Consider the following 21,159-nt stretch of genomic DNA (forward strand, 5'->3'; position numbering starts at 1 on the left):
CTTCCTTCCTTCCTTCCTTCCTTCCTTCCTTCCTTCCTTCCTTCCTTCCTTCCTTCCACATCCTTTAGATGTGGAATCTCTGAGCTAAGCATACTAACTATGGAATATAAGGTGTGGTATAACAAGCAAAGTCTTACTGAGCTTCCTTCCCTTGTTGCTAGAAGAAAATTTCCTGGCCTCATACCAAACTTTTATTTGCTACAAACGTTCTCCTAAACCTCAACACTCTTATCACATACTTCTAATTAGTGGAATAGCTGTTTATTTAAAAAGGTGCCAGGGGCACCTGGGTGGCACAGTAGGTTGAGCGTCTGACTCCTGATTTCAGCTCAGCTTATGGTCCCAGGGTCTTGGAATTGAGCCTTGTATCAGGCTCCACACTGAGCATTAAGCTGCTTAAGGTTTTCTCACCCTCCCTCTGCCCCTTTCCCCCACTTGCTCTCTTTAAAATAAAAATTAAGAAATTAAATTAAAAAAATAAAAAGGGGGGTGCCTGGGTGGCGCAGTCGGTTAAGCGTCCAACTTCAGCCAGGTCACGATCTCGCATTCCGAGAGTTTGAGCCCCGCGTCAGGCTCTGGGCTGATGGCTCAGAGCCTGGAGCCTGTTTCCGATTCTGTGTCTCCCTCTCTCTCTGCCCCTCCCCCGTTCATGCTCTGTCTCTCTCTGTCCCAAAAATAAATAAACGTTGAAAAAAAAATTTTTTTTTAAATAAAAAGGTACCAGTTTATTTCATATTTTTATAGTGATTCAGTTTCTTTCCATTGCTTTTTTTTATATTAAACACTTGTGATAATATGCACCTGAATTCATTTATTAGATACGGATAAAGTGTAAATGTTAGTCAACCAAAATAATGGAAAAAGCAGGTCTCCTTTATAGTTTAGACTCAGAACAATTCTAAAGCTAGTTAACATGACAGAAGACAAGCATGATTAATCCTGACCTATAGAAACAACTTGGAGGCATAACTTTTCACTCTTGGCAGGGTAAGAAGCAAAGTAAACGTGTATTTTTCCAAATAAGTAAGTAAGTAAGTAAGTAAGTAAGTAAGTAAGTAAGTAAGTAAATAAATAAAAGCTTTTCACTTATAACAAAAAAGAGTGAGGATTATTTACTTATTATCAGAATTGATAACTTAAGACTACAATGGAGATATGGACAGAAGTATTTTGACAGTGTTTTTTATAAAGAAGCCACCTTGCAGAGAATAAGACTAGGACTGATGTGACAGAAAGAACAACAACAGGAGACCAGTCACCACGTTGATCAGTCCCCAGTGAGTAGCAAAGACATACAGTACCTGTTACACTTTCTGCAGTGATGTGACCGTGGAGCCTTGTATGCTTGGCAGACTTTGCAATACTGGAGGTACATGCTATCCTGAGAATTTTCCTTGATAGCAAAATACAAACAAAAATCCATCAGATATCTGATCCTAAGTAATAGGTTAAGCCTTATGAAAATGCTTTCGTAAGGTTTGATTTTATGGGGGATGGGGATAAGGATGGAATCTGAACTTGCTTATTTCCTGCCCTTTTATCTGAGCAGAAATACTTTTAAATAATGAGTTTCTGGTAACAGCAGCATCACTATTCCAATTACCCAGAAGTCACTTTTCATTTCTCTTCCCCATGCTCCACCCAAACCCATCATCACTGATTGTAGCTGGTTTTACTTTTCCAAAATCTTTGTAGAATCTTTGTAGGAGTTCAGAAAAAAGGTAGCTGTAAACTTGGCAGGTATTTTGAAGTGGATATTCAAACATCAGAGTTGATACTCTTTAGGAAATCTGGTTCCCCACCCCTCCTTGCACTATTTCAATCATTTCAAACTACTGTCCTGTACTACAGTTTCTCTCCAATCCAAACTACTGTCAGAATAATATTCCTACAATATGACTCTGATTATGTCAGAGCTTCACTTGAAAACCTCTAATACCTTCCTATAGTCTAAGAATTCCTCATGTGTTTAAGGCCCTCCAGAATCTGCCTTTGTTTCAGCCTAATTTGCAGTACATAACCCGTCTGTCATTTCAGACTATATGCCTGAAATGCCTTCTTTCCCATTTATGGAAATTTACACTCCTCCTTCAGGTCCACAGCTAAAAAGGCTCACTTCCTTCTAGCTTCAACAGCACTCATCACATTCTTCTCCATAGTGTAATTACTTACACAAGTTACCTTGGTTTCTCTCCTCAATTATAAGATTTTTCAGAACAAAAATTCGTCTTACTCATCTTTGTACTCACTTTAAACAGAACACTAGTGTTTCTCCAACACAATGTACCTAAGAATCATCTGGGGATTTTGTTAAATGCTGATTCTGATTCGTAGGTCTGGAGTGGAGCCCAAGATTTTTCATTTCTAATAAGCTACCAGGTGGTGCCCATGAGCAAGGAATATGGAAATTCATGAGTATAAACTTGCTACAATTTTTAAAAAGCCATAAATTGATTCATACTGTTACTTCCTAATGTTATGATTTTAACATTGATTTGAAAACTACGATTTAAGTCACCAATTTCTAAAGACTTGTTCTCAGTTCTGAGGGCTGTTAATGTATTACATAAAAAAAGATCCTAGGGACGCCTGCGTGGCGTCCGACTTCGGCTCAGGACGTGATCTCGCAATTTGTGAGTTCGAGTCCCACATCAGGCTCTGTGCTGATGGCTCAGAGCCTGGCGCCTGCTTCGGATTCTGTATCTCCCTCTCTCTCTGCCCCTCCCCCACCCACGCTCTCTTTCTTTCTCAAAAGCAAATGAACATTTAAAAAAATTAAGAAAAAAAAAGATCCTAGCCAAATTGCATTGTGAAATTATAAGATCCTAGCCAAATTGCATTGTGAAATTATATGCAGTGGTTCTTAAATTTAGGACTATGGACTCACCAGCCCCTCCATTTTTCTTTTTCTTTCCTTTTAATGAAGTACAAGTATTCAACAAAATCTCTCTGGGAAGTACTGATTTAGATGAATATTTTCAAGTAGATACAAAATAAATTCTTTGACTTTAAATGATCAGTAATTAGAATATGCTTAGACTCTACCAACGCGAAAAGTATGTTGTGTTTGATATTATTGGTTAGCAGATAAATCATAAACTAAATACATGATTATCATTAGAGTTCCTTATCTTAAGAGATCTTTTTCTTACCGGTTTCCACCCCAAAGGGACAAAGCCAGGACCAATAAACATGGCATTGAAGTAATTATAAAGAATCATGACAGTCCAATTTATCAACATGATGAAATTCACGCTTCCTCCAGTTGTATGTAAAGGCCAATACCACAACACAGAGTCAATCATGGCCATCGTAGAACATATTGCTATAACACCAAGGGCTATGATGGGACCCCAGTGACACAGTCTCTTTAATTCTTGGAGATTTTCAAACTTGATAACTGAGCAGAATGCACCCATTTTGGTGAGGAAGAATGCCTTCCTACTTTTAGAAAATCACAGATTTCCTTTTTCTGTGCACACATTTCCATGTGCCACAAGTCCATGAGTGTTCCTTAATTGTCATGCCTTCAAGTTGTGGGATGTTAATGCAGATTATGACATTTCCACTGTTACACACTCAGAGCTCTTTATCTTAACTAGAAGAATCCAGTATCTTGGCTTGAAACCCCATCTAAAGAAAACAAAATGAGAAAGTTCAGTGAAAAAATTTTATTATATACCATATTTAACTCCAATAACCACTTAAACAAAAGCATCTCACATGTGCTATGGAATGAGTACCTTATCAAATGGCAAAAGGAACTGCCAGTAAAACCTTGGTTTGCGAGCATAATTCCTTCCGGAAACATGCTTGTAGTCCAAAGCACTGGTATATCAAAATGAATTTCAAGAACCATTGACTCAGTTGTGACCATGTGACATTCCACATCACCTACTACTCCTATTGCAAGACATTGCTCATTTACCGAGTTAAAATGTATTGGAAATGTTTGCCCCTCTTGCGGAACATTTGCAGAACAAGTTACTCCCAATCCAAGGTTTTACTGTATTTTTATCTGATCCAAAATAGGGCTCAAGTCTGAACTGCGAGTAAACTGGATACGTGATTCTAAAATAGTTGTTTTTATTTCTTTGTTTCCAACCTGACAGGTAACTGTGATTGTCTTTAGTGGGTGGTTGGAGGAGACTGAGAATTTTAGAGCTGGAGCAGGGCTTTAAAGGTTGACTGAATCCGGAAATTGGTTTGGAAAGGCTAAGCGATTGCACAAAGTTCACAAGTAACAGCTGAACCTAGACTAGAAACCAAACCATCTAATTCCTTTCACAGAGCTCTAAACTGCCTCTTGCCGAGTCTCAAAGTGTCAAGTATGAGCCCGGCAGGGTCTACACATTTGCCTGCGGTTGCCCCCAAACCCCAACATAAGGATCTATTTGGGCCAAAGGTAAAGAGGCGAGCGAGTGAAAGCAAAGCCAGAGTGAAAGGAGGGGAGGGGCGGACCGGGGAGACAGAGGTGTGTGCGAAGTCGTGACTGGAGGCACACAAGAGAAGGAACATGGATTAAAGTATTTGAGAAAAAAGACGAGGAAGTGCCTCTGGAGCGAGGGGCAGGGAAGGCGGGCCGGCGAGGGCCGGAAGATCGGTGGAAGGGTATTTCCGACCAGACTGCAGTGAGTCAAGGGAAGAGCTGAGTTACAGGGTAATAACGACTTTCACGCAACAGATGCCATCGCCTTGTGCCTCAGTTTCCCGCCCGTGTCTGGAGCAGAGCGCTTAGAAATCCTCACTCGGGGGAGGACCGTACTGGCAAGCGTGGCTGGTTTCAACCTTCTGGAGATTCTGGGCTCACTCGGATGGGGTGAAGACGGCCAGAATCATAGTTACATCCCTCGCCTTGACTCCCACCTCAGTTTGGTCCTTGGTGCCCGCTCCTCGGCCATCGCATTTCCGGGGCGGCCTGGGCTCACCCGGAACAGGTTTTCTCCTCCTCGGATAACTCCATCATGGGTACCTCAGTCCAGCGCAAGCAGAAAGCAAATCCCGGTTGCAAGAAGCTGGAGTGCGGGACCTGCCCCCACCAGTCTGCCTCTCCGCCAGCGCTCTCACAGCTGCTCTGCTGCTCCCGCCCGGTGCGCGGTCTCCGTAACAGCCACTTCCGGCAGGTTCGCCGCATCAGACTTCCCTCGGGAAGCAGGTTCCTGGGACTTAGAGCTTGGGGAGCCAGAGCCGCTTTCCAGAAAGTGGAGGGGCCAAAAATGCTTCCAGTGATCCATGAGAACGCGCAGATTTTCGAGGCTTTGGGGGGCACTAACAGAAGTGCTTTTCCTTAGCGAATTTTTTTAAATCTTGGAAGTCCGAGCGGGCAATTAAAAACGCATGCAGGCCAATTTCCGGAGGACTGAGATTGCGACGAACAACCAGGAAGCGGCCCGGCTGGGAGCTGTCCCCGGTTCTCCGCTCTGCGGTCGAGGCCGCCTCCGGGGTCCTTACACCGTGTTCCTCTGTCCCGCGTGGCCTCTGCCACGACCTGGGCCTCGGCCCGGGCCGATCACTCCGGAGCCGCCATGTCATCCGATTTCGAAGGCTACGAGCAGGACTTCGCGGTGCTCACGGCAGAGATCACCAGCAAGATTGCGAGGGTCCCTCGACTCCCTCCTGGTGAGAGCCCTGACCCCGGCCGCGCGGGGGTGGCCCCGAGGGCGCCGAGGCTCGCGGGCTGTGGAGCGTCTCTGAGGCGCTAGGTGGTTCAGGGGCCCTTCCGGGGCGAAGCAGTCTGACCTGCTTGAGGGTAAAGGCAGAATCCAGGCTGGGTTGTGGAGTGCCGCGAAAAGAGCCTTCGGTATTTGAGCCTTCTGGGCTGGAATCTGGACTTCGCCGCCTTGTTACTTGTACAACCTTGGGAACGTTTCTCTGAGTCTTCGTTTTTTGTTCTATTTTGTTTTGTTTCATTTGTAAAGTAGAGATGTGAGTATTACAAGAGAATGAATGAACGTACCTAGATCGTAGGTCTGCAATATGCACTACCGTTGTTTTGTTGGTAATAATACTATTACGTTCGGCCAAGTAGGATTAAGAGCTATGGTGCCTGGATTCAAAACCCCACTCTGCCACTTAAGAGTCGTGGCACTTAAAAAGTTTCTTAAACCTCTCTCAACTTTCCTTCTTGGTAAAATGGTGAGAACTGTACATGTCAATAGAGTTGTTGTGGAGATTAAGTGATTTAACATAGGGAAAGCCCTTTTTTGGTGTTAGCTGCTATAATCGTTAGTATTTTTCATACCCCCAACCCCATTTCTTATTTCTCATCCTTCTTGGAAGACTGCAACCCACTTTTATGTAAAACTTGGTACAGGATAATTTTTCTCACTTTTAGGATTCCACATATCCCGTCGAGAAGTGTTCTTGTTCTTGTTTTAGAAGTTTTAGCATATCTTACTTGCCATGCTAATCTGTCAACTCTGAATGTGGGAGCTATGTTTGATTTCCTTGGCATTTACTTAGAAAGAGCTCAAAAAGACGTTTAAGTAAATAAACAGTTGAATACACATATACTTGGGTTTTTTGTTTTTGTTTTTTTATTCTGAGACATTGTTTTAGGATTTATCTTTCTCTAAGTACATATTTAATTTGAGTAGTTAGTTGCAGGTAAGATTGTTACTTGTGGCCTAGTTTTGCTGGGGAAACTGAACTGTTTTCTGCACTTGACCCTACCTTGGCTCTGGGGTATAGTGTGCAGAAAAGAGGGTGCTCACTGATCTGTGAACTAGTGGGCAGCTTCCCTATTCCCGCCTTGTTAGCCAGTCCTTGATGCCAGAATAATTTCTGCTGGACCTAAGTTGTCGTTCTTCTTTCCCTACTTTCCCCAAACTTGTGTGTTTATAAATAATGTTCTTCCTTTATTTCTTCGTTTTTCTTTCCCCTCCCCTGACCCTTTTTCTATTAATAGGGACATTTGCTTGAGACCAGGATCTCTGAACTGACACCCCACTCATCCCCTGAAGTCCCAGTTAGTTCTGGAGAGGTGGATGATGTCTTAAAGAGGTTTATGAGCCCAAGTGAGGGAACAAGAGGAGAGAATCAAGGTGGCGTACCACCGAGCTCTGCTGCCTCAGAGACTTTCGTGGAGAGAGTGGCTGATGGCCTCATCACTTCATGATACATCACCTCGCCTCTTCTCTTCAGTTGCGCTTTTCTCCACTGCCCAAGACCATCTTGATTTTTGTTGTCGGTGTTGCTGGAGGCGACTTCCTTTGACTTGAGTTCCAGAGTCGCAGAGTATCAGGACTTGTGGTTTCAGTTGGATTTTTGTTCATTTTTGATTGTAACAGTTTTAACAAAGAAGCATTTTCTGCTTGGGCGAATAGCTTTTGTGTTAAGAAGGTGTTTTATAAAGTAACAAAGTCATACATGGGTGCAAAGTTGTAAAAGCTGTTTCCAAGAAAACAGTTTTTGTTACAGTTTTCTTCTTCCTCGTCTTTATGTTTTAATGTAATGATTCTTACCATTTTGAAGGAAACCTCTGATTTAGGTACCTTAAAAATAAAGCCTTGACTCACCTTACGTGTAGTGTGGCGTTAGGCCCAAACATAGCAGTTACATTTGGAATTGAAAAAGGACCATAGAGCTGGCACTGGAGAAATGCTTACTGACTTGACTAATTGAATGATAGTAATTCTTAAAAATGTAGTAGTTTTCCTCTTAATAGTTACTTATACTTGCTCTCTTTATAATCTGTTTCTAATTGATAAATAGAAAAAATGAAAAAATATATCCAGTGCAGTTATGAATTTCAGATATGTCTCTGGACCATCAGTGTGTACAGCCATGAGAAAAACAGTATAATTAAAAGTAATTACAGTCCCTCCCCATCAGAACATCATTAGTGGTTGACTTAGAGGAGATGAACTGTAATTTACTTGAGTTAAAAAGTTTACAATTGGAACACACTTCACAGCCAAAGCAGTTTATTTCCCCAACTTACTAACTTATTTAAATGGAAGTAGAGTGAGTAGAATTGATTGCTATGAACTTTAACCTGTGCTGTGCATACACAATGTATTAAAGTGTTACTTCCAGAGAGAATAGAAAAGATGGAGTACTTTAAAACTTTATTTTATAAAAGAAATTTGATTACTCTGTGGTATGTTTTAAAACAATAAAGAGACTTTGTTCCTAGACTGAAGTGTTTGAATTTAAATAATTTTGGTACTTGGACTAATGAAAGAGATCAGTCCCTCTCTTGGTAATATTCTTATGGCACTGTATTTGGAATTTAATTTTAATGATTAGTGTTCGGTGGTAAAGTCAGGAAAATGGATGGGTAGAAACATACCTAATACTAATTGGGAAGTTCCTTTTCTTCTGGTGATGAATCCTAAGTGGGAGGATGCTTTACAGGTACAAAGCTGCCATTACATCAGGGAGGCTTCCTCAAGAATCTTAAATAAAATGTTCTTTTGCAATTATATGCTTACTTCACCATTTGCAGAGAGATAAGTGATCTTTTGTGAATCCTACCACTTTGTGAGATTCACACATGGCACCTGTTCTGCTACTCGCGAGATGTTCAATCTTGAGCAAATTGCTTGGTCCCTTTAAGCCTGCTTCCTCCATCTTTAAATTGGCGAGAGGAGGTAATTGCTTCAACCTTACTTAGAGTGTGGTAAAAATCAAATGAAAGAAAGTCTGGAACACAGTAGCACATTTTGTTTTCACCAGAAAAAGTGCGTGATAAATGAGCTATTAGCGATGTTATTAACACTGCTGAAGAACAGCTGGCAGGGTTAGACAGGACCCAGCTTCTCAGACTTTGTGGTATTAATTAAACTCTTAAAGGAAACTTGGACCTCAATTCTTGCTTCCTTTTCTGCCTAGACTAGAGTTAGGTGAATCTCTCTTGAAGAATGCCTACATTTGAAAGGATGTGAATGATCACGGTCTTTTGGATGTGAAATGGAAATTGGGCTTCGAACTCGTGATATCTAGAAGGGAGGCAGGGAAAAGAAGGGAAAGTGATGGGACAAGACAGGTATCCTTTCTGGAAGAAAATTCTCAAGTCTTGCTCATGAGTTATGCCACTCCTTGGAGGCTTTTGGAAACCATCTAGGCATAGCTGTGAATGGAAGAAGCCATAAATGTTCCATGACTCTCTCTTGCCTCTGTAAGTTGTAGTGTTTGTAGGAGGGAGAATTCAGAAAAGTCTGCTTTTATTTATGAATACTGTGGTTTGCTTAAAATACATGTGGCTCTGGAGCTGTAATGTCCACATGTAGCTACTGGACACTTGAAATGTGGCTGCAGAGCGAAATGATAATATTTTGAATATATTGGGCTAAATATTACTAAAACTAAATATATACATGTATTACAACTAATTTTACTTGTTTATCTTTACTTTTTAAGATGTGGATACTAGAAAATATAAAATTTCACGTGCGATTTGCATGCATTACATTTCTGTTGTTCTAGAGAGTTAGAGTTGAAGAGATGGTTCCAGTTCTAGTTCAGGAACCCGGGTGCACAGTAAATTGAAATAGCTATACTCTAATCCCATACCCACACTCTAATCCCAGAGGGACCTCTTGCCCTTCAACAATTCAGTTAACCTGAGTAAAGCCTTCATTGATTTTTTTAAAATAACTTTTAATTTTAGAACACATTTAGATTTATAGAAAAAAATCACAAAGATAATATAGAGAACCCTGTGTATCTCATGCTCAGTTTTCTTTATTAACATCTTATGTTAGTATGATACGTTTGTTGTTGCAGCCAGTGAACCCATATTGATACATTACAATTAAGAAGTCCATGCAGTACTTTGTTCAGATTCCCTTTTGCTTTGTTTATTCGTTTGTTTTACCTGATGTCCTTTTACTATTATAGGATCCAATCGAGGATACTACAAGACATTTATTAATCATGGCTTCTTATGTTCTTCTTAGCTGTGACAACTTTCTCAGGCTTTTCTCTAGACTTCAGTTTGGAGGAGTCCTGGTAGGACATTCTCTAGAATGATCCTCAGTTGGGATTAGCCTGATGCCTTTCTCGTGATCAGGCTGGAGTTACAGGTTTGGGGGAAGACAGAAATAAAGCATGATTTTCATCACATTCCATCAAGAATATATACTGTAACTTAATTTATCACTACTGATGCTAACTTTGATCACCTGGCTGAGGTAGTGTTTGTCAGGTTTCTCCACTGTAAAGTTACTCTTTCTCCTCTTTTCCATATTCTTTGGAAGGAAACCATATGCATAGCCCACACCTCAGGAGGTGGGCATCAGACTCCACCTCCTCGAAGGCTTAGCATCTGTGTTAATCATTTGGGATTCTCTGCAGGGGAGATTTTGTCTGTTCTTCTCCATTTGCTTATTCCGTCATTTATATCCACGGATTCATGCTTTTATTTTTTTCTTCTCTTGTATTCCAACACTACTTTATTTTGTTGCTCACATTGTTCCAGCTTTGACCATGGGAAGCCCCTTCAGCTGGCTTCTGTGTACTCTTCATATACCCCTATTATTGCAGGTTTGGTTTTTGGTTTTTCCTTTTTAGCACTGTCTTACTCTCCAGGGTACTCCAACATCATCTTGTGCTTTTCCCATACCAGCCCTAGATCAGCCATTTCTACAAGGAATCCAACTTCCTTTTATTGAGAAATGGTGTTAGCAACCAAGATCTGGACACTAGGTATGCCCATAGCTCCTGGGGTTTTATTGCTTCTGGTCCCTCAGCTGAAAGACAAGGAAATGCATGTGTGTACAGTGAATCACGTATGTATACATACCAAAAAATATTTGTATGTGTAACCATCTATGTTAAGTTAAACACGAGTTCGTATTGCTGTCTCCAACTCTAATCTGTTATTACATGGATCATTCTAGAATGGCTTTGTTTCACTAGTGACCATTCTCCACCATGCTACATAGTGTAGCATTAGTAACATATCCATTTTCAAGTTCTCTAATATAAAAAGTTCCTCTGTTAGTACTTTCACTCCGCATTTCCCAGTACATAATTTTCACTGCTGTTTTCTCTAAAAATACCTGCATTGCACAAAGACAGGTAGCAGCAACTGAAATCAAGTTCTCTCTGACACTTGCACTACTTTATAGGGGGTGTGCAAGGCTCGCGAAGACCTTCTTTTATTACTGGCAAAAAATCATACTATGTAGGTTTGTGTGTAACACAAGCACGAGGCACTTGTGCTAATATCGAGTGGGCAAGGGAAGGTCATGCTATGCAAAGACTTAGGTGTATATCAGCATTCATCAAGGCTATATACAAAAAAGGTGATGACATTTGTTCATATAGTGCATTTTATGTAGGGTATCAGTGGTGAAGACTCAGTTCTGGAAAGCAGACCTTGTTGGAGTTCCAACTCTGCAACTTACTAGCCGTTTAACTTTGGAGAAATTCTTTAATCACTCTGAGTTTGTTTGCTTGCCTGAGAATGAGATAATGCTAGTGTCTCCAAAGGGTTGTCTTGAGGGTTGACTGTGATAATGTTCAACACACAGCCCTGTGAAACTAATGATAGCTGTTAGTTATGAAGTTCTGAATCTTAGGAACATGCCATTTGTAAAGGGGATGCCATTGGCGTGGAAAGCATGAAGCTTTCTTGGGAATACATATGAATTATGCTAGAAGGTTGCCAAAACTTAATGTTGGTAGATATTTCCAAGGTCACCTGATTCAGTCTTTCTTTCTTTCCTTTCTTCTTCATTCATGCTTTCCTCCTAAATCATCACCTTTTCATTCTTTTCTTAAAGATGTGAGAAATACAGCATTAGGACAAAGACATGTGAAGAGTGGTCTCTGCCTCCAAGGAGCTGGAAATGAGGGTGAAGAGACAACTACACCAGTTTCTAATGACCATCAGAGCCACTAGAGCAGAGGACAGAGGTCTGGGAGTTCAGAGGGGATAACATCGGTCCCAGGAAATCACCTGGAAGGATAGGTGGGATTTAGCAGACAAAAAAAATGGGGAAAGGGTATATTCAAAGAGGTTGCAAAAAGTGGGCGCAGTAGGTATCTGTTGTTTTTGGGGTCCCCAGAATCCTCCATTCTATCTTCTGGTAGCAGCACCTCAATTTTCCATTGAGGAACTACCTCAACCCAGTCTTGGTGGAATTGACAGGCCACCTATCCAGATCAAGAGGTGAACACATTACCCACGTGAGTGCATTCCTAGAATGTTTGCTGGGATTCGAATCATGAGCAGAGTGAGCAGAGAAGAGAGTTGGCCTCGCTGTTCGAGACCCTCCCTTTGCAGAGACTGTCAGTGAGTTCCTGCTCCCTTGGTACTCGAGCCACCCCGGGAACTGTCCTTTCCGAGCTTGGGGGCTCATGTTTACCATTGACTCTATGAGTCACTCCAGTGTGTTCTAATAAGATTTCCCGCTTCTAATTCTAATAGCTGTCTTTCTAATATATTCCCTTTTTTGGCTTAGGTTATTAGCCAGACTCAATTCTTTTAGATTCAGCCACAGAGTCCTAAATGGTAGCTTAAACAAAGGGTTGGAGCGGGAAACAAAAATAAGAGAGAGATGTGTTTGGGTAAAAATCAATTGTCTGCTTAGCACGTAGAGTACACACTAGAGAGCTAGTAGTTGGAAATAAAGTTGGACAGGTTGCTTGGATCTGGAATGTGGAACACCTTGACTGCTAGGCTCAAGTGATGCAATCATAGCCAGGTTTGGGGGAGATTAAATGGTAGAGAGGAGCAAGTATGAAGGCAGGGTTGGTAGCCTCGCTTCTTTTGTCAATGTTTACACCATCCTGCATTATTTATTCAATTAATCGTCATTTTTCAAGAACTGATCATATGACAGTCTCAGTGCTAGATTTTAGGACTATAAAGATAATCAAGACATGAATCCTGTATTCCCAAAGCCCCCAACCTAGGAGATGGTAAGTGTGATAGATAAATTATTGGACTCAGGTAAGAGTTCTAGGTGTTTCTGTAAGGGAGAGTGACTAACTTTTTTGTTGGGTTAGGAAAGGCTTTGAAGAGATGGTGATTTCTGAAGTGAGTTTTGAATAGCAGTTTGCCAGGTAGTCACAGTGGAGGTGGGCATAGCCATTGGGATTAAAGGTCTTGGGTCCTGGAAATATATCAGGATTAGAGACAAAGATTTGGGATCATAAATGTGTAATATGGGAGCTTAAAAATGGTAGTGGGATGAAATTGTCCAGGGACATAGGCAATAGTCATAAGAGAAGAAAAGCAAAGACTGAACTCCAAGGAACACCAACACTTAAAGGATAAATGGAGGGAATGGATGCCGGCAGAGGACATGGAGACAGAAGTGAGCCTGTAGGAGGATCACAGAATCAGAGTGTTGTGGAAGCCAGGAGATGAAAAAGTGACAGGATGGGAGGAGCAGGAGGTCTGATGCCACAAGATTAAGGAAACGTAGGACCAGAGAGTGTCCCATTTGTTTGAGCAAAGGAAAGGTCATCAGACTTAAGAGTCACTTCAGTAGAATGGTGGGGGATGAGAGCAAGATTATAGGGAGGAAATGGGAGATGAGGAAGCCAATTGTGACTGTGGGTACAAGAGAGAGACATTAGCACAGGGAAATACAGGACAAGGAAGGCTTCTGGTTTTGTTTTGTTTTGTGAGAAAAACTGTTGCTTATTAGTTCTGGACTAATAAGCATGGACTTATGCATGGATTTAGCACCTTAAAGAAAACAAGATGTTCCTTCTGAACCGTAAATTCATAATCTCACTCTTGGTCCAGGATGGGCTTGTCTTATTTCATATTCTGTTCTATCACAAAAATACAGTGTGGTTCTATTATAACTTATGGAGATATTGGGCAGATTCATATGTGCCAGAAGGAAATAGATTTGGGGTCATGTACTAAAATTTTAACCTGGCCATATGTAGGCTTAACTTTTTCAAAGAAGCAAAATCAAACAAAATTTTAATTTCAAATGTGCATTTTTCTTAGGGTGAAATGTTTGGAGTGTATACAAAACATACGTGATAGCTAGCCCCGTAGTTTAGGGGGATCAAAGGGAAGGGGTTGGGATTAGCAGAACCTCATTATTCTAGTAAAATGATAACTTCTACTGAACATTCCCTACTTAGTGTTGACGATCCTTCTGAAGGGCTAGTCAGCCACTAAATGTACCCATTTCAAGCTTCATGATTTCTCTAGTTTCTTGTATTAGTCAATAGTCATTAGGTTCACAAAAACCTAACTTTGGGGCGCCTGGGTGGCTCAGTCAGTTAAGCGGCCGACTTCGGCTCAGGTCATGATTTCACGGTCCGTGAGTTCGAGCCCCGCGTCGGGCTCTGTGCTCACAGCTCAGAGCCTGGAGCCTGTTTCAAATTCTGTGTCTCCCTCTCTCTGTCCCTCCCCAGTTCATGCTCTGTCTCTCTCTGTCTCAAAGATAAATAAACGTTAAAAAAATTTAAAAAAAAAACAAAACACCTAACTTTAAATAAAGAAAAAGAAGGGACAGCTGGATGGCCCAATCAGTTAAGTGTCTGACTCTTGGTTTTGGCTCAGGTCATGATCTCACGGTCATCATGAGTTCAAGCCCTGCACTGGGCTGTCTGCTGTCAGCACAGAGCCTGCTTCAGGTCCTCTCTCCACCACCCACCCCCTTCTGCCCCCTTGTCCACTCGTGTGCATGTGCGTGCTTTCTCTCTCTCTCAAAGATTAAACATTAAAAACAAAAAAAGAAATCTGTTAATTCAAGAAAACAAATCATGATAAAGTCAAGCAAAACCTGTGTCAGAGTTATCTGGAACCAGAAACTAATTAACTAAATCTACGTACCTAATCTACCTCCCTCCCTACCTAATACCTATCCCTCAGCTTTGTTTCTAAGTATAGACTTCATTCTCAACCACTGCAAAGTAACTTGCTTCTTGTAGCTCAAACAATGGATGCCAACAGCTTCTAGACTTATGTTGTCATAACTCTACCATGAGAGAGGAAAAGATTTTGCTATTGCTGTAGGACTTTGATTGGTCTGCTTGAGTTATATCCCTGCTCCACTTCCACCCCCCCAGAAGAGTGTGGCAAGAGGGATTGAGCTACTGGGATTGGTCCAACTAGGTTGAGAAGCCCATCCTTTGCTAGGTCACTGTGATCAAAGGGGCAGGATCATAGAAGGAGATAGAATCTCCCATTGACCTGCTTGGTGAAGAGGAAAGCCTCAAAAGAGTGAGGTTACTGCCTGAGAAAAGAAGGGTGTTAGACACGAAACTGTAAATTGTTCAGTAAATTCACTTAGCACAAAACTTAGGTTCCGTCTCTGAATAAATGGACTGATTGTTTTGGAATGGGGGCAGGGAGAAGTTTTCTGAAAATATCTGCTAGGACATGTCTCTCGGAAAAGGGAAGTATAGTTGAATTATAACTTGATGGTGGTGAAGTTTGAATGAACTACATCCAGAGACTTAGCACTTCATAATTTAAAAGTAAGTTTACTTGCATCAGCCTTGTGAGCTAAAAAGAATCCAGTCCTAAAATTTCCATTTTAGACAGTACAAACTGAGTCTCAGAAAAAAAAAAAAAAAAAACTCTTATCTAGGATCCCACAGCCAGCAAGTAAGTAATGACTTTGGGTTTAGAATCAATAGTTCTTGGGGCACCTGGGTGGCTCAGTTGGTTAAGTGTCCGACTTCAGGTCATGATCTCACTGTTGGTGGGTTCAAGCCCCACGTTGGGCTCTGCGCTGACAGCTCAGAGGCTGGAGCCTGCTTCAGATTTGGCGTCTCCCTCTCTCTCTGCCCCTCCCCCACTCGCACTCTGTCTCTGTCTCTTGAAAATAAATACATGTTAAAAAACAATTTAAAAAAATAAAAGAATCAATAGTTCTGAATCCAGTTCAGAATCAATAGTTCAGAATCCAAAGCAGGCTCCAGGCTCTGAGCTGTCAGCACAGAGCCTGATGCGGGGCTCAAACTCACGAACCGTGAGATCGTGACCTGAGCTGAAGTCGGACGCTTAACCATCTGAGCCACCCATGCTGCCTACAAGTATGATCTTTTAAAGGATTTTAAGATCACACCCAGTTTTAGGAATTGTTTGTTTTTTTTAATGTACCTTTTTTTCAAGTTTTATTTAAATTCCAGTTAATTAGCATACAGTGTAATATTAGTTTTGATGTAGAGAATTTTGTGATTCATCACTTACATACAGCACCCAGTGCTCACCACCACAAGTGCCCTCCTTAACTCATCACCCATTTAACTCATGGGTTAATACAATTTAAAGTTTATGTGTATCCTTAGCAATTCCTTGGTATTCTTGTTTGTTTCAGATGAGAAGAAGCAGATGGTTGGCCACGTGGAGAAACAGCTCGAAGAAGCGAAAGAATTGGTATGTGCAGACTCAGTGATATGTTTTCACATCAACCCAGAGCCGTTTATGCCGATGCCTTCCTCTAGTCTGCTTTGTACACTGTAGAAACGTGACACATTTCCGATTAGCAGTTTATAATTCCGAAGTCATCAGTTTTTCCATTGAAGAGAATTTAATAGTCTCTTGGGATTTTATTCTTCTTAATGAAGGTGACGCATTAAGTGACTCCCCTTTATTTTCCTTCATAATACGTTTCCTAATAGGTATAAATAGCTAATGCTTGTTAAAGGCATACTCAGTACCAGGCACTGGGTTAAACACATTACTTGCTTTATCATATTTAATGTTCACACAAGCGCTGTGAGACAAAGGCTGTCTGTCAAAAAGTGTTAAGGACCTGAGATGTTCCCCTCTTGCTTTGTGACAGCTAAGTTTGCGATAGTGTCATGGATGCTGGTGGAAGACAGGAGATTCCTCGGTCCTCTGACCGAACAAAGCAAAATAAAGCAAATAAAGCAAAAGAACTTTATTACAGCAAAAGATGCCACCCGAGTCTCAGCACAATTGCCTCAGTTCCCTGAGCCCCAGTTCCCACAGGAGTGACGCGGGTTTGCCTGGAAGAATGTCTGCCGACAGCAGAATACCTTCCGGGAAAAGAACCTGGAGCCTGGGAAATGCCTTGCTTTGTAGCAGCCTGTGAGCAAGCCTGCTGTTTGTCCCGGAGGGGCCCATTATTTCCTCCCCCAGGGCTGTTCCCTATAAATACAACCCTGAGAAATGGCTTGAAAGGAGCAGTCAGGGCCTTGTATTCCTGACGTGCCCAGCAAGATGTGGGAATGTGAGAGACCCACAGAGGAGTGATTCTCAGTGCCATTATTGCTCCTGTTCTGTAGGTGGGGAAACTGAGGCCCCGAAAGATTATGTAACTTTGAGGTCCTACGCTACAAGTGGTGGGGTAAGAGCTTGTATTTAAACAGGCTATACCCAGAGCTCTGGCTTATCTTCTGCTTTTTGATATAAATATATTTGCACATCAAGGAACAAAAAGTTTGAAAAGGTGTTGTTTCCCAGTTTGGGGTTTTAAAGCCAAGCTTTACAAACGCGACTCTGCTTGTGGCCGCAATGGGGTCCTAAATGAGAGTGTTGCTTCCCTACATACTGAAGGGCACTGCCTGGTGTTCCTTCGGTACCCGCTTGCTAATATCCTTACAACAGATTCCCCGAGTGTGTTTCTGGTGACTGCTGTTGCCAGGTCAAATAAGTTTGGGAAACTAGCTGGCTTAAATAGAATTGGAGGGTGGCATCTTTTTTGGTTGTTGTTTTTCTGCAGAATCCTCTTGGACCCGTAAGTAGGCTAAGAGGCATTATGGATCTCTAAGAAGGGACTATAGGGGCCAGCTAAAGCATGGAGCATTTCCAGAGTTATTCAACTGAGTTACTTTTCTTGACAGGGTCATACACAAGGGGCTGCTGTTTTAGAGGGTCTGAAGAAATAGGTGGCTGTCATTCCCCACCACACAGCAGACCTTTGCTCCGTGACTTTGGGCGCGGAGGCAGCGAGTTGCACAGCCGCTACTTTGTCTTCTCTGTCGCCGGCTCTATTCTAGCCATCAGAGTGTCGGATGCTCTCCGGACCCTGCAAGAGCAGCTTCTCATCTCTGCTGTGCTGTCACTGCCTCTACAGTGGCAGCTTTGCGTCCAACTCCAGCTTCGAATGTCTGCCTCAGTTTTGAAAGTTGCCCCCTTTTCTCAAATGCTTTTCCCCGTACTTTCTTTTCTTTTTATATTCGACTCTTTCTCTCATGCTTCCTGGCCTTCGTGTAACAAGACTGACCTTCTACACAGCGTGGCTGCGAGTCAGGACTGTCCTGCCTTCCAGCTGGCAAGCGCATTCTGAATGGAACTGTACAAGTAGTCAGTTGTTTGGATCCTGAGTTGACGGCTTATAGTGTTGAGTTCTTAGGAGCAGTTCTTTTGCATCAAAAACTGTGTTTTGGTTTGTTGACCTTCTTTTGGAGCCATCAAGTTACTTAATGATGTTAGAAAGCTGGTTTCCTAAGAGCCAAGATTTTACTGTACCAAGAAGTATAAAACATAGTTATACCTAATGGAGCTTATAACTAACCTAAAGAATTCTGTCTAAGATATGTGTTTCTGTTTGTTGAACATGATCAGACAGCGAATTTGCTTAACTCTGATGACAACCTTGTTAAGGATACTCTCAGTGTATTACACTCTCTCCTTTGGATGAGGACCCTGGCAGAAACACTTGTTTTTGATTTTGCTTATCAGGATTACTTGTGTTTCTGCTGAACGATCGGTTTGTGTTAATCTCTTGGACACTGCTAGTCTTGGGTTTACCATGTCTCCCGCTTTATGTTGGCCACGTGAATGTTGTGACAACATGAAGCCAAGCTCACGTTAGCCTTATTGCTGGTGTCATTTGAAGTGCTTGCTGTGTGTTTCCTTTTTTTCTTTCTTGCCTCCTTTTAATTTCATTTCCAGTGTCTTTATAAAATGCCTTAAACAAAAGTAAAGTCAACTCTCGGATTTTCACTTACATGTACTTTGGCAGTTACTTGGATGATTCTGCTCACCCTGTAAGCACTAAGGACTTAATAATGATTTCAGAGAAGTGAAATAATTGCCTTGCTGAGTAACTAATTTATTGGTGCTTCACATTTATGTAGAGATATGGTAATAATTTAAGTGGTCACCACTTAAGTCAACCCTAATTAAAACTATGTCTCTCTCTCTCTCTCTCTCTCTCTCTCTTCTTTCTTTCTTTCTTTTTTTTTTTTTTTTTTTAATAAAAATTAAGGCCTGTGAATTGAAACATGGTATTCTGGGCATCTGAGTGCTGCTATTATTCAGTCCCTAATGCTGGGCGAGTAAGGGGTATATAAGTGATAAGCTTAGAGTAGTTAGGGAAATAACTCATTAGAATACTTTATTTTTTTTAAATTTTTTTAATGTTTATGTATTTTTGAAAGAGAGACAGACAGAATGCAAGCAGGGGAGGGGCAGAGAGAGAGGGAGACACAGAATCCGAAGCAGGCTCCAGGCTCTGAGCTGTCAGCACAGAGCCCGATGTGGGGCTCGAACCCATGGACCGTGAGGTCATGACCTGAGCTGAAGTCGGACGCTTAACCGACTGAGCCACCCAGGCGCCCCTAGAATACTTGAAAAGGTAAAATATATAGCAGCGTTTTTGGATGTGAGTTTATTAGACATGGCCGGAGCCAATTTGCTGCTGTTGTTGGTTTTTGTTTTTTAATGCCAAGTATAAAGAAGCTACCTCTGATACCTTGTGTCGTACTTGCTCTATTTCTTCTTCTTCATCAGTAATCACCTCTACGATTCTTCACATTAATCTGGCGATTATCAAGCAAGAGACACTGTTGTAAGCACATTATGAGAATTACGCCTTATAATCTTCACAGCTGTCCTACAGAAGACATACTATTTATAGAAATGAGAAAGTAAGGCCCAGATAACTTAATAAACCGGTCCAAAGGTGCATGACTAGTAAATAGTGGAGCCTATGATGTGGACACCGGCATCTGAATCAAAAGCCTGTGTTCTTAATTATCACCCTGTTTCTGTATCACCTCTCTTTACATGCTCGCGTGTTGTTTCCAAAGTGTTATTAGTGACAGATTATTGAAAAGTATGCTGCTGTAATTTCAGTGAGCTTTGTGTAATTTAGCATATTACTGTATCCATTTAACTCTATTATCAACATGGTTATAAAGTAGGAGTCCGGCTGGAGGCTGAGATCACATATTGGTTGGCATGTGATTTCCCTAATCAGAAAAGAGTTTCCAGAAGAATTTTCACCAAATGACTAAGTCTGAGCTGGCCTTTTATAGAAAGGGTAGAAATAATGGTTTGTTTTAGGTTCCCATAGTCCTGGTAGTTTGGGGTCAAAAGACCACCGAGGTTGGGTTGGATTGAATGATAGGACACGCCGAAGGTATTAAAATTGTTATTATTGAGGATATTTGGATTAATGCATATGTTCTAAAAAACATTCTTGGCAAAGTGAGTGCTTTGTCACTCTGTGTGTCACTAACTCAGTAACTATTTGTTGACCTAAACAAAAGTTAAGCACAGAAGCAGTCCCATTGTTACTTGATCATGGGCAGCTAGCTCCCTCAGCCCGGCTCCTCCAGTGGAAAATGAGGAATTGGGACTAAATCATTTCAACTCTAGATGTCTGGCCAAATACAGTGCAAGCATATGGTATAAGTCATGTGTTCTTCTCACCCTTCCAGCTTGAACAGATGGATCTGGAAGTCCGAGAGATCCCACCCCAAAGTCGAGGAATGTACAGCAACAGGATGCGAAGCTACAAGCAAGAAATGGGCAAGCTTGAAACAGATTTTGTGAGTCAGATTCTACCCTCTGTCACATTTACTAATCTTTAACTGAATTTTCACCTGTATTTTTTATTGTTTCCTCCACACACCTCAGTTAGCATGACACGCATCGTCTCTAGGAGCTTGTGCCGGGGACAAGCACAGCTTTCGCTATTGATAACTTAGGGGTCTAAAAATGCTTGGGGCGCCTGGGTGGCTCAGTCGGTAAGCGGCTGAATTTGGCTCAGGTCATGATCTCATGGTTTGTGGATTCGAGCCCTGCGTTGGGCTCTGTGCTGACAGCTCGGAGCCTGGAGCCTGCTTCGGATTCTGTGTCTCCCTCTCTCTCTGCCCCTCCCCTGCTTGCACTCTGTCTCTGTCTCTGTCTGTGTCTCTGTCTCTGTCTCTCTCTCTTAAAAAAATAAACATTAAAAAATATTTTTTTTATGCTTAAACAGCTAGCTAATGACGGAATATGAGGGATGCTGGATTCACGACTCACAGGTA

The 21,159-nt window shown here is 41.7% G+C and overlaps 2 protein-coding genes across 9 annotated transcripts in view; one reads left to right on the forward strand and one right to left on the reverse strand.

Annotated features, from left to right (window-relative positions):
- The window catches only part of ZDHHC6 (zDHHC palmitoyltransferase 6), an 18,556-nt gene extending 13,468 nt beyond the window's left edge, over window positions 1–5,088 (reverse strand). Inside the window, exons 1-3 of one of the 4 annotated variants that reach the window (XM_040486440.1) lie at window positions 4,973–5,088; window positions 3,153–3,633; window positions 1,302–1,393 (exon numbers count right to left, since the gene is read on the reverse strand). In XM_040486440.1, the coding sequence (XP_040342374.1) occupies window positions 1,302–1,393; window positions 3,153–3,419 (359 nt within the window). In that variant the 5' untranslated portion in view covers window positions 3,420–3,633; window positions 4,973–5,088. Of the gene's footprint in view, window positions 1–1,301; window positions 1,394–3,152; window positions 3,634–4,866 lie in introns of those variants that run through there. The other 3 variants (XM_040486439.1, XM_040486438.1, XM_040486441.1) reach the window with 3 other exon arrangements.
- Window positions 5,089–5,122: 34 nt separating this feature from the next.
- The window catches only part of VTI1A (vesicle transport through interaction with t-SNAREs 1A), a 352,044-nt gene continuing 336,007 nt past the window's right edge, over window positions 5,123–21,159 (forward strand). For all 5 annotated transcript variants that reach the window (XM_040486442.1, XM_040486443.1, XM_040486445.1 and 2 more), the window contains exons 1-3: window positions 5,123–5,619; window positions 16,251–16,309; window positions 20,569–20,679. In XM_040486442.1, the coding sequence (XP_040342376.1) occupies window positions 5,526–5,619; window positions 16,251–16,309; window positions 20,569–20,679 (264 nt within the window). In that variant the 5' untranslated portion in view covers window positions 5,123–5,525. The remainder of the gene's footprint in view (window positions 5,620–16,250; window positions 16,310–20,568; window positions 20,680–21,159) is intronic.

This window comes from Herpailurus yagouaroundi, unplaced genomic scaffold (genome assembly GCF_014898765.1).
Source record: "Herpailurus yagouaroundi ecotype Mexico unplaced genomic scaffold, PumYag 163, whole genome shotgun sequence".
NCBI lineage: Eukaryota > Metazoa > Chordata > Mammalia > Carnivora > Felidae > Herpailurus > Herpailurus yagouaroundi.